This window comes from Ailuropoda melanoleuca, chromosome 1, assembly GCF_002007445.2.
Source record: "Ailuropoda melanoleuca isolate Jingjing chromosome 1, ASM200744v2, whole genome shotgun sequence".
NCBI classification, from domain to species: Eukaryota; Metazoa; Chordata; class Mammalia; order Carnivora; family Ursidae; genus Ailuropoda; species Ailuropoda melanoleuca.
This window is the reverse complement of record NC_048218.1, coordinates 197308998-197321487: the sequence shown is the minus strand read 5'-3', so window position 1 is coordinate 197321487 and position 12490 is coordinate 197308998. Positions and strand designations below refer to the sequence as shown.

Here is a 12490-nt window from a genome sequence, read left to right as displayed (position 1 = left end):
GCTGTGTCTACTTTACTAATCCATTCATTCTGATAAACCTATTGTCTTTGTCCTCTATTCCTGCTCCTTACTGCAAGACATTGCTAGAAGAATAATCCAACCCTCTAAAAACCCATGCTATTGACTCTCATTCCTGCTCAGTAGTAATTTCATTCATCTTTTAAAAATGTCTTATTGTGGGGCACCGAGGTAGTAGAGTCGGTCAAATGTTAGACTCTTTGTTTCAGCTCAGGTCATGATCACAGGGTCCTGGGATCGAGTCCCGCGTCCAGCTCCAAATAGTCTGCTTGAGATTCTCTCTTCTTCTCCCTCTGCTCCCCCCCACAGCTCATGCTCCCTGTCTCTCTCTTAAATAAGTAAATTTTTAAAAAATCCTTAAAAATGTCTTATTGTGATTTTTTGTATTTTGTTGTTCTAAAATTGTGTCTGCTTGTTAACTTGACATTTTAAAAAATATTAAAGTGCTAAAATATTTTAGCAAGAAAGGTTTCTTGTTAAAAAAATCATGAGATTCAAAAAGCATGTGATATTTTGGCTTCAAAGATTGATTTCTCAATTATAGGAATTATAGGTTCACGTGGGAAGTAATGTCATTATACTGTGTCATTTCTCACTGTTAAAAGTTTTACTGTCTCTCTGTATTCTTGAGCCTTGATTCCATCTAAGAATAGGAGTGGAAATTCTCTATTTACCTTTCCCAAAAAGATTTTACAAATCATTGGTCAGCCACAGAGAAGTAAATTTCATTTTCTCACTTTTAGATAGAGGCTCTTTCCAAATCTTTAAGATTTGGCTTAGAAATCTACCATTTGAACACGACTGAAGTTAGTTGTGTGAGGATGAGGGCTGAGGCTATAACTCCCAAGAACCTGAAATGTAAAAATCACTATAGTACACAGGGTATTGGGATTGCTATGTTTGGGAGGACAAAGCAGAGGACAGTGTCATGTAGGAGAACAAGTATGGGGTTGGAATCAGGGAACCCACCATTTGGTCCCATTTTAATGAACTTTAAACCTGAATGAGTTACTTCCTTGTTTGGGGCCTCAACTTTATCTTCTGTGAAATTAGGTTGTTGGGATATCTTATTACTAAGGTTCCCTTCTATCTGAACATTTCAGAATATTATCTTTCATTTATTATCTATAAAATATTAGACATTGTGCCAGTGATGTCACATATATAATTTAAAGAGTCCTCACAGCACTTGTCAAGGTAGTTGCTATTGTCTCCATTTTACTGCTAATGAAATTGGAGTTCAGAAAGAACAAAAAAAAAAGAAAGAAAGAAAGAAAGAAAGAAAGAAAGAAAGAAAGAAAGAAAGAAAGATCAAAGTGACTATTGCTAGTAAGTAAGAAAGCTAAAGTCAGTCCCTCTTCTGTGTCACTCCAAAGCCCATACAGACTTTTTCCACTGCATCATGTTTAGGTAATGTGGAAAGAGATCAGGTAATAACCTGACCAGGTCATCTGGCTTGTATGTGACAGAGCTGGGATTCGAACTAGGCAGCCCGCCTCTAGAGCCCATGCTCCTTACCACTATGCTAAGTGGACTCTGATTAATTATAGTAGAAATACTTTATTTTGTTTTCTATCATACCTATGCTGTCTCCCCTGGAGGAGCTCTTTCCATGTTGTTTGGGTGGGCTGACCCAGCTCTTATTCTTGATCATAGATGTCAGTCAGTCACCCATTTGGCCCTTAGCAAAGATTAATCAAAGATTAATCAGTGACAGGTACATGACCAAAGGAAGGCTAGTCAGTATTTGTCCATGAGGTTTAACGTGTGATCTCTCTTTCTCTGAATTCTCACATTGTGTTGACAATGTAGGCTTGGCAGGTCAACAGCCATTTTGCCATCATATAGAGAAGGATTTTTGAGAATGAAGCCAACCAAAACAGAGATAAAGGGCCTTGGAATTCTTAGCTCCCTTTTTAGCTAACACCAGTTTGAGTTGGATTTCTGCCATTTATAACAAGTTCTGACTAATACAAAGATGTTGGGGTATGGCAAGTAATGGGCCCAAAGTGGAAAATTCGTTAGGTCAGTATGGGATAGTGGACAGTGAGAAACATCCCACCTCTAGCTGAGAATTGGAAATCCTTGCTCTGCAATAGCATAGAATCTGTGAAATTGTTGCTTTGTTCTGTCTTGAGACTCAGACAAATGGGCTAAGGTTGGAGCTTTAGGGGACTTAGTAGAACACCACTGGGTATTAGAATTTGTTGGCCATTTTTGCAGTCTTCAGGTAGGTCTTGAAGAAAGATGCGTTTATTGCTAATGGGCTTGTAAGATGAGAGATAAGATGCTATTTTGCTAAAATGGGTACTCTGTACTTCTGGATGTCATCCAAGATGACATAAGTTCAAATCTGAGCCTTCTGGAGATAGAAAAGTTAGTGACAGCCAAGGCAGGAAGGTAAGAATCCTGAAGGGAAGTAATATTGGACTTTGGCAGAATTCTGGTTGTATCTGAAGGCAAGATCTCAGGCCACAGATGCCCTATTGGACAAAGGTGCACCATCCAATGAGTTGCAGACTGGGTGCCAGGAACACATTAGCTGTGCCTGCCTTATTTCAAGTCAGATGGAGGTCAGTAAGCTGAAGATGGGGCAGCTGAGTAAAACAAGGAAGTTCTTTACTAAGAGACAGAAACCATAGGCCACAGGTTAGATATAGGAAATGTGACCCTGTCAGATTTCTAGTTTTAATTAGTCATTCAGGGACCTGACTGAATTTGAATTTACTGAAAGCCTATTACATTTTAAGGGATATTGCCTTGTCGACAAAATCTCAATCTAACCATAGAAGCCTACGATTACCAAGGCCATTGTGGAGCCTCCAAACTTATATCTACATGAAGTAGAATGCAAAAGGACACTCTTTCCCCAAGTCCTTGTTGGATGTGACCACAGAGGACAGTCAACAAGGAAAGTGTTTCCAGAGACAGAACAGGGGCAGCCAGTCAGGTTGGCTGCATAAGGAATTCTGGCCACTGTAATGGCAGAGTCTTTGTTCTTCCTGACTAGCAGCGGGATCTGATTTATCTTGTGGACAAGTGGCCAATTTTGTTTTTCAATCTCTCCTGCCCTCAATGAAATTTTAAAGCAGTGACGGCTCTGTAGCAGTGTATATACAGGTGTGTTCGTGGTTAAATTACCAAGTCCATAAATTGAGAAAGTTCAAAGAAGGAGTGAATTTGAACTAGAAGAATAAATATCACATAGACACCCTGACCTTGAATCTGGCTCCAAAAAGATGACTATTCTTTGGGTTATTTCTTTTTGGAGGGGGTGGAGGGTGTAAGTTTTCAGTTGTATATATTATGTTGCCTTATGTTCTGCAGAGACATTTTCATGACTGTGTGAACAGGAAGAAGGGTGTGCCTGAATGCTAGGTAACTAAAATGTAGAATACAGTCAGGGGACTGCATGTTGGTTTGATGGAGAGAGTTTAAACTATAATTGTAAAGACCAGATATAATAGCAAGTGCTTTGGATTATGAATCCAGAAACTAGGGTTCCAGGCCTGAGTCTGGTTCACATAATCTTTGTAGGCATTTGTTGGGGTTGGTCAGTACTGACGTATAGTAACAAAACCCCTTAACAGTCTGTGGTGATAAGTAATAAACTAGCTTCATAGCTTCACATGCACAGCTGCTGGTTCATGGTTGCCAAAGAGCAGAGACCTAACCTTTAGGCATCTGAACTTACCTTGAAAGCCATGGGTATTTCAATGATGTAAAGATCCACATAATCTAGCTGGAGGACATTAAGGGTCTTCTCTAGGGTTGGGCGGACCATCTCTGGGACATGCCTTGTAGCCCACAGCTGAAAGAATAAAAAGGTGATCGCTAACTAACATCTATACTTATTTTTTAATAAAATGCAGCCCTTTATTCTTAACAAAGCACTCATATACATTATTCACTCATTTCATTTTACAAAAATATCTTTATGCTGCAGTGTCATCTGGGTATAGGATGAGCTCACACAACTCTTGACACCTGGAGTGTATTTTATCCGGTATGTACCCGAGATTTGAAGATCCACTGAAGCACAGAGCACCTAGTTCAGTGACAGAGCCTTGCCTGCTCTCTGTTAATTTCTGAATTGACCCTCAGCACTTTCACTTCTCCTCGTTGTGTAGATAGGGCACATGTACCTGACTAGCTGGTTGGGCTTAGCGCTTTATTTTCATGACACTCTAATAAAGGGGTGCTTTAGCAGAACAAGAAATATGGTTGTGAGAGTGACTTCACTGGATCCTTCACCTTGTGACAGGTGGTGCAGAAGCTGGCGAAACTTTAAAGTATTGCAAATGTTTAGATTTCCTTTTTCTGCTCCTTTGTCCTCATTTGGTCCTACTCAGACCCCAGGGAAATTCTGCCAGTTTCTACTAAGAAATTACTGGCTCTCTGGCTAAACTGATAACATCACCAAAACAGTGGTGTGGAAGACCCAGCCTGGGCCTTTCCAATAAAGGTCAGTAATTTGACAGCTAGCCACAGATGAAAATGGGGAGATGTTGGTCAAACACTACAAACTTCCAGTTATAAGATGAATAAATTCTGGGGATCTATTATAAAGGATAGTGATTATAGTTAACACTACTATATTATATATTTGAAAGTTGCTAGAGAATAGATCTTAAATGTCCTCACCACAAAAAGGAAATTGTAATTACATGATACAATGGAGGTGTTAGCTAATACTGTGGTGGTAATCATTTTGCAATACATAAATGTATCAAATCAATATGGTGTCCACCTTAAGTTTACAATATTATATGGCAATTATACCTCAGTGAAGCTGGGAAAAATAAAAGAAACTTAGCTTAACAAAAAAAAGAAAGAAAGAAAATGAAATTACTCAATCTCTAAAGTGTTAGGTAATGAAAGATTAAGGCTTAGATTGTCGAACTGGAGCATGTGCACCCTCAAGGTCTATAAAGCATAGGGTACTGAGGGATCCTCAGAGCCTTGGGGTAAGTTAATACATCTTCTTAGAGCATCAGATTTGCTCAGTGTTTTTGTGGAAAAAACTTAAATTTCTGTATCCTTTTTGTCACAAGTAAGGGCAAGCAAAATTGGTAAATTTGATTTTTCTCTATGTTGGACAATAATTTTTTCTTGCCTTAAATGCATAAAGAAGAGAAAACAATGTGGAAAGAGTAGCAGAAAAATGTGTTTTTGTCATTATCATGGGCCCCTTTGGTGTGTTATTGCTGCCATCCCATCTAGCTGAAATTTCTGTTTTATACATTTTAATTTATTTTTTATTCAATAAACATATATAGTCCTAGCTCTGTGCCAGGTACCATGTTTAAGTGCTTTGTAAACATTAACTCATAGCAACTTTATGAAATAGATGACTTAATTGGGTTCAATTTTTCCAACACAATAGATATTGCAACAGCTTTAGTTGTTTACCAGGGGAGATAAGAAAAGTTTTTTGGTTTATTTTTCTTGGTGGTAACTTAAAACCTTATTTTTACATTGAAACAAAATAAACAAATGGGAACACATTATGGGGGGAAATATAAGTCTGAAAAAATTTTAGGATAAGACATAAATCTCCGTAACTATTTCTGGCTTTGGGTAGGCAGCTTTGTCCTAAGTTCTCAGGATCTGAGTTCAAGATTATTCTTCACCAGAAACATTTTGGGAACACCAGGTTAAGGTTTGGTGTTTAGTCTAAGGAGACACTGTAATAATAAAATCTTAAAGAATCGAAATTGTAAAGCTACAATAAAGTAAAAAGCTTCAGGCTGATATTTTGGGATAGTGGCTCTATGTAGCCCCTTAGAGTCATAATCCGTAAGTGACTGGGGACTTGGGGAACCACAAACTCCTAGGGAGCTTGGCAAGGAGCCTGAGTGGGGAGCTGGGAGGAGGGGATGTCTGGGGAGTGGATGAAGTCAGAAGCCATATCTTCTTCTCTTTTAGAACACTCAGGAGAATTGTATTACTCACTCTCCAAAGTGGTACAGCTTTATTTCTGCAAAGCTGCCTGTAAATATGCATCTATATTTCCAGTGGCTTGCATTTTAATCATGATGCTTTATCTTTCTGATTGCTCTTCAGTGGATAGTGATTTCTAACATTGGAAATTTCGAATGCTCCAAAGTAGTGATATAAACAAAATGTCATATATCCATACAATAGAATTTTATGTGGCCATAAAAAAAGAAATGAAATTCTCATACATGCTATAACATGAATGAACCGAGAAAATGTTATCTAAGTGAAAGCAGATAGATACAAAAGGCCACATATCATATGATTTGATTTGTATAAAAGATCCAAAATTAAAAAAAAAAAACTACAAAGACAGAAAGCAGATCAGTGGTTACCAGTGACTGGGGGGAGAAGGAAAAATGGGGAGTGACTACTGGTGGGTATGGGGCTCTTTTTGGCGTCATGATAACATTCTGGAATTAGGTAGTAGTGACGGTTATGCAACTTTGTGAATACACGAAAAGCCACTGATTTAAATTGGTGAACTTTATGGTATGTGAATTGTAGCTCAATAAAAAAATTAGCGATCTATGGACAAATAGGCATAGAAAAAAAAAAGAAGGCTGACCTTTAAAGAAAGCTTTGGCAAATGCTTATGTAATATGAACCACCCCCCCCACCTTGCCTCTACTCCCCAATTTTTCCGCTTTGTAGATTTGGCTCTTCCCATATTGTCTTAAATCAATGCCCATGTATGAAGAAGGAGATTTGCCCTAATCTTCAATGGGCTAATTAATCAGTCCCTGAATTCTGGGCAAGAATGAGGAATTTGGGAGTTGAGAACTCACTCTTCTGGGTGAGCCCAACATTCTTTAACAGAGACAAGTGATACGAGATCCAATATTAATATAAGGAGTTGGAGGGTGAAGGGAAGATCTTACCTTTCCACAGTAGAAAATATCCTCCCTCCGCACCTTTCCTTCTGCAATCTTCTCCCTGATGGCCTCCCCCACTTCATGCTCATTCTGATAGATATAGGCCCCGTCAATATGCCGGTACCCTGTGTCAATGGCAATCTTCACCGACTTCGCACAGGTCCCCTTAGGGGTCTGAAATGGCAAGGGCATCGTAGTGAGGAAGAAGAGAAATGGACCTTTCCTTTAATCATTCTTCATCAGGATACTCTGCACATAGACATTGTTTTACAACAAAAAGGACAAATTCCTGATTACACGCTGTTGTGATTGGAAGATGGTGTCTGGAGGCTGAGGACACTGACCTCACAGGGAGTTTCCTCCCTACCCTCAGTGGGGGACTCCTTCCATACCAAGTCTGCCCTAGCTTTGTGGCCTCAGAAACATAACTTGACCAGTTTTACCAGTGACAAGAGATTGCATGATAGCTATGTTGTTATAGGAAGGTACATGTTCATTGAAGAAGGCTCTGTTATAAATCAAAGTTTTGGATAAACAGAGATACATCCGCAGAATGGAATATCATTCAGTAATAAAAAGAAATGAAGTATTACTATAACCACATGGGTGAATATCTATACAATTATACTAAGTGGAAGAAGCCAGATGAAAAATAAATACATTATGATTCGATTTATATAAAATGCCAGAAAATGGAAACTAATGTATAGACCAGATGCAGATCAGTGATTACTTGGGGTGGGGGACAGGGAGTGCAGGCACGGGTGGCAGGGAGGGATTATGAAAGAACACAAGGAAACTTTTGCAGTGATGGTTATGTTCACCATCTTGATTATAGTTATGGCTTCATGGGTGTACATGAGTCAAACTTATCGAAATGAATACTTTAAATATGTGCAGTTTATTGTATGTCAATTATTCCTCAACAAACTGGGAAAGAAGAGTGTTGGGTGGCATGTTAGATTTTCAAGATATATTTTTATCAAATTCAGTAGCCAGATCTTTGTTCATTTTATTAACCTTCATGAAGCATAAGACTATCCTTTCTCCTGAACATTGTCAGAACCAAAAGACCTGACAAACTCTTGACCCTAGAAGTATAAGTTATCCATTCTTCAGATTGCACAGAAGTCACTGTTCTTTAGCTATCACATTTTAAATATACATGAGTGTGTCTCATTTTAGTTACATTTTTTTTTCTTAAGGAGAGATAGAAGCGTTGATGGATATTTCCATGAAGACAAGCATCTAATCTCGCTGAATAAAATGTTCAAATCATCTATTAGGTTGTATGTGGAGTACAGGGTTAATCTTATTTGTAGATTGTAACTGACCTCGTATTCAGATGGGGAGCATTCTGATCTTGTACACAAATGTTGAGAACTACTTGTGCTTGCTTCTATATCTTCAGTGTTCTAACCAAATGCTTGACAAACCTCAACGGACCTGTGAATTCTGGCCCTCAGAAGATAACTTATGGAGAATGAGTGAGACAAGAAATCTCTTGCATTTCTAGTGACTTTATAGTCCTGGGCTGGATAGAAAAAGTCCTGGAAGCATAAATTATATTTTCTTTCCCTACTTCAGTTGAAAAGTCATCACTATTGAGAAGATAAGAGGATATGAAAAATGAACAAATTGGCTATACAGATGGTATTAGAAAATAGGATTCATAGTCACAAATATCAAATAGCTAGGAAAAGAGACACACATTCCAGGAATGTCATAAATACCTCTTTGGTTTTTTAATTGACAACACGATTAATAGAGCTTGAATGGAAATTGAGGCCAAAAAGCCCCACAAAACATCCCGTAAAATGAGATGTTATGGACGACAGCAAGTATGACAACAAAAATACACTGGAAGAGGAGGCTTGGGGTAGAATCCAGAAATTTAAGGGAAAAAATTGAAAATACTACTTCCATTATCAGGTATATACATAGTATTAATGAAAAGAATATAGCTTCATATGAAATGGTAAATATAATCTCAGAAATAGCACTGAGATTTTATGGCTGCAATTGGTAAATGTAAGTATAGAACTCAAATCGATTTAATACAAGGGAAAAACACCCAAACAATGCATATTAAAGTATATGCTTATATTTTCACAACAATTGTTGGAGAGGATGTGGAGAAAGGGGATCCCTCCTACATTGTTGGTGGGAATGCAAGTTGGTACAGCCACTCTGGAAAACAGTGTGGAGGTCCCTTAAAAAGTTAAAAATTGAACTACCCTATGACCCAGCCATTGCACTACTGGGTGTTTACCCCAAAGATACAGACGTAGTAAAGAGAAGGGCCATATGCACCCCAATGTTCATAGCTGCATTGTCCACAATAGCCAAATCATGGAAGGAGCCGAGATGCCCTTCAACAGATGACTGGATTAAGAAGCTGTGGTCCATATATACAATGGAATATTACTCAGCTATCAGAAAGAACGAATTCTCAACATTTGCTGCAACATGGACGGCACTGGAGGAGATAATGCTAAGTGAAATAAGTCAAGCAGAGAAAGACAATTATCATATGATTTCTCTCATCTATGGAACATAAGAACTAGGAGGATCGGTAGGGGAAGAAAGGGATAAAGAAAAGGGGGGTAATCAGAAGGGGGAATGAAACATGAGAGACTATGGACTATGAGAAACAAACTGAAGACTTCAGAGGGGGGGGGGTGGGGGAATGGGATAGACTGGTGATGGGTAGTAAGGAGGGCACGTATTGCATGGTGCACTGGGTGTTATACGCAACTAATGAAGCAATCAAACTTTACATCGGAATCTGGGGATGTACTGTATGGTGATTAACATAATATAATAAAATAAAATTTTAAAAAAAGTATATGCTTATATTTTCAAAGAACAACCCAAGACAAGAGGCATAGGGGAGAGCATTTAGGATAAGGAAGATGAGAAAGACAGGGGCGCCTGGGTGGCTCAGTCGTTAAGCATCTGCCTTCGGCTCAGGGCATGATCCTGTGTTCTGGGATCGAGCCCCACATCAGGCTCCTCCGCTGGGAGCCTGCTTCTTCCTCTCCCACTCCCCCTGCTTGTGTTCCCTCTCTCGCTGGCTGTCTCTATCTCTGTCAAATAAATAAATAAAATCTTTAAAAAAAAAGAGATGAGAAAGACAAAGACTAAGTTAGGAGCATGGTACTGACCATTAGCCTGAAGTAATAGACGAATGATGTTTTATTTCATAAAGACATGGTGCAGAAGTAAGTTATAGTAGTGAGAGTCTTCTATTATTCAGCTACCATTAAAGAGCCTTTTCTAAAAGCTGAATGTCTGGTACAGTCTTTGCTTGCTAAAAATATTTTCCTTCAGATGGCAGAAGCAGCAGTGAGGTGAATAACTATTTTGGACTTAATTCTAATCAATATGGAGGAACTAGTTGGAAATGTGGATGTGAGAAAAATGTTTCTTTACAATTCTTAAATGTAGCATAAAAGAACTGTATGTACATTCTGACAGATTCTTTAAGAAAATTCACTTTAAGGAAAACTCAGAAAGATCAAAGAGAATACCATATTTGGAGACTTAAATAAATGATATGATAGTAGAATCTTAAATGCAAAATTTTGACTCCACCATTAGGGATGATATCAGTGAAATAAAGAATTCCGTGTCCTAAAATGGTCAACAGCACCCTTCCTCCACTTAAGAAAGGGGAGAACCCTATTAGGTTGCGGTGCCATCTTCCAGGATGTAACACGTACCCTAGGTCAACGTCCATTATATGGTGTTGTGTCCCCAGTAGGTAGAATACACAAGTCTGAACACACAGTAGGAGTGGTTCAGATTAGCATTACTCCCTTTGACTCACTTAGAATATGAGTACTTCTTATCCCTGAATTTGAGGCTCTGTGGATCCTAGTTCCTAGTCTTAGGTTCCAGGGGTACCCAGTCTCCTTATTTCAAAAGCTCAGTATTTGAGGAAAGATGTTGCCATACTGGCAGGGGTAAGTAACTTAATCCCTGGAGGAGAGAGGGCTCCTTCACTGTCACATGATGAGCCAGGGAGGAAAACACTGGGCACCTAGGCCATCCAATGATATACCCCATCCCACTTTTGCTAGTTAATGGATAAGCGCAGCAGCCATGATCTGAGAAGGATAAGTGGACCAGGGACTCAGACAACTTGACAGATGAGGATCTAGGTTGTAATATTTCATAAGTCACCTAGACCAGAAGAGATGTTGGTTAAGGGTGAGAGAAATCTAGAATGGGTAGTCCACAAGGGAGATAAGTTGCAACTTGAAGACAGCTTAAACAGAAGGAGCCATTTCATCCTGTTAACCTACCCCTTTAAAAACTTTTCCAGGAGAGAGACAAACAAAATTCTGGAAGAGATTTTCCCAGGAGTGAACTTGGCACACAAAGCCAGTAGGTTCAGTTGGCGCCGAGGGTAAACTGTAGTGGCTGTCATGGCATACCACAGGATAAAGGCACTCGTTTGCTCAGCTGTCAGCAGTGTTGGCTGCTGGTTACTCACATCTGAGCCCCTCTATGAATGAGACAGGGTATAACAGCCTGGCTCTCTTACCTCAACTTAGCGCAATGCTGTAGCACCATTCCAGAGCACGCTGTGGGACTAATGAGCGACTGGATCATAGGGCAACTCTCCCCACTGAGCAGACTTACTTTTCTCACTCCCCTACAGGTCTGATTCCTGAGAGCACTCCCCCCTAAGCCTCCTGCATGCCAAGCTCCTTCTCAGAGGCTGTTCTCCAGAGTAGCCAACCTAAGACACCAGGGTAAAGAAGGATTTCTTAAACTGCAGAGAACACTAATGATACGTTAAGAGTGATAAACGTGACCACATTAAACTCAAGAAACTCCGTTCATTAAGACACCATTAGAAGTGTAAAAAGACAAATAGGAGGAGATATTTTCACATAGCTGTAACTGACAAAGGACTCATACCAGATCTTTTACAAATCCACTATCGATAAGAAAACAGACATTCAATAAAGAAAAATGCACAGAAGGCACAGTCACTTTGCAAAAGATATCAACATGTTTAATAAAAATATGAAAATCTGGGCAATTTCATCGATAGTAAAGGAAATGGAAATTAAACCACAATAAGAGATTATTCCATACTTACGAGAACGGCATAAATTAAAAAGACACCAAATGTTGGTGAGAATGTGGAGCAGGGGTACTCTCATAAATTGTTGGAAGGGGTGCAAATTATATGAATACCTTGGAAATTATTTATATTGACATCATTTCCAAAAATTGAAGATACATACTCAATGCTAGATATATACCTAGCATTGCCACTCCTAGGTGTATATCTTTTTTTTTTTTTTTAAGATTTTATTTATTTATTCGACAGAGATAGAGACAGCCAGGGAGAGAGGGAACAAGCAGGGGGAGTGGGAGAGGAAGAAGCAGGCTCATAGCGGAAGAGCCTGATGTGGGGGCTCGATCCCACAATGCCGGGATCACGCCCTGAGCCGAAGGCAGACGCTTAACCGCTGTGCCACCCAGGCGCCCCCCAGGTGTATATCTTAGTGAAACTCCTACGTGTGTACAATAAGACCCCTGTGTAGGACTCTGCACGATAGTGTCTGCAAAGCCCC

The 12490-nt window shown here is 39.3% G+C and overlaps 1 protein-coding gene across 2 annotated transcripts in view; it reads right to left on the bottom strand.

The window, feature by feature from the left end:
- Positions 1 to 12490, bottom strand: part of AKR1D1 (aldo-keto reductase family 1 member D1) — a 79870-nt gene that overhangs the window by 25581 nt on the left and 41799 nt on the right. For both annotated transcript variants that reach the window (XM_011218327.3, XM_034672859.1), the window contains 2 exons: positions 6900 to 7067; positions 3713 to 3829 (listed from right to left, as the gene is read on the bottom strand). In XM_011218327.3, coding sequence (XP_011216629.1) covers positions 3713 to 3829; positions 6900 to 7067 — 285 coding nt within the window. The remainder of the gene's footprint in view (positions 1 to 3712; positions 3830 to 6899; positions 7068 to 12490) is intronic.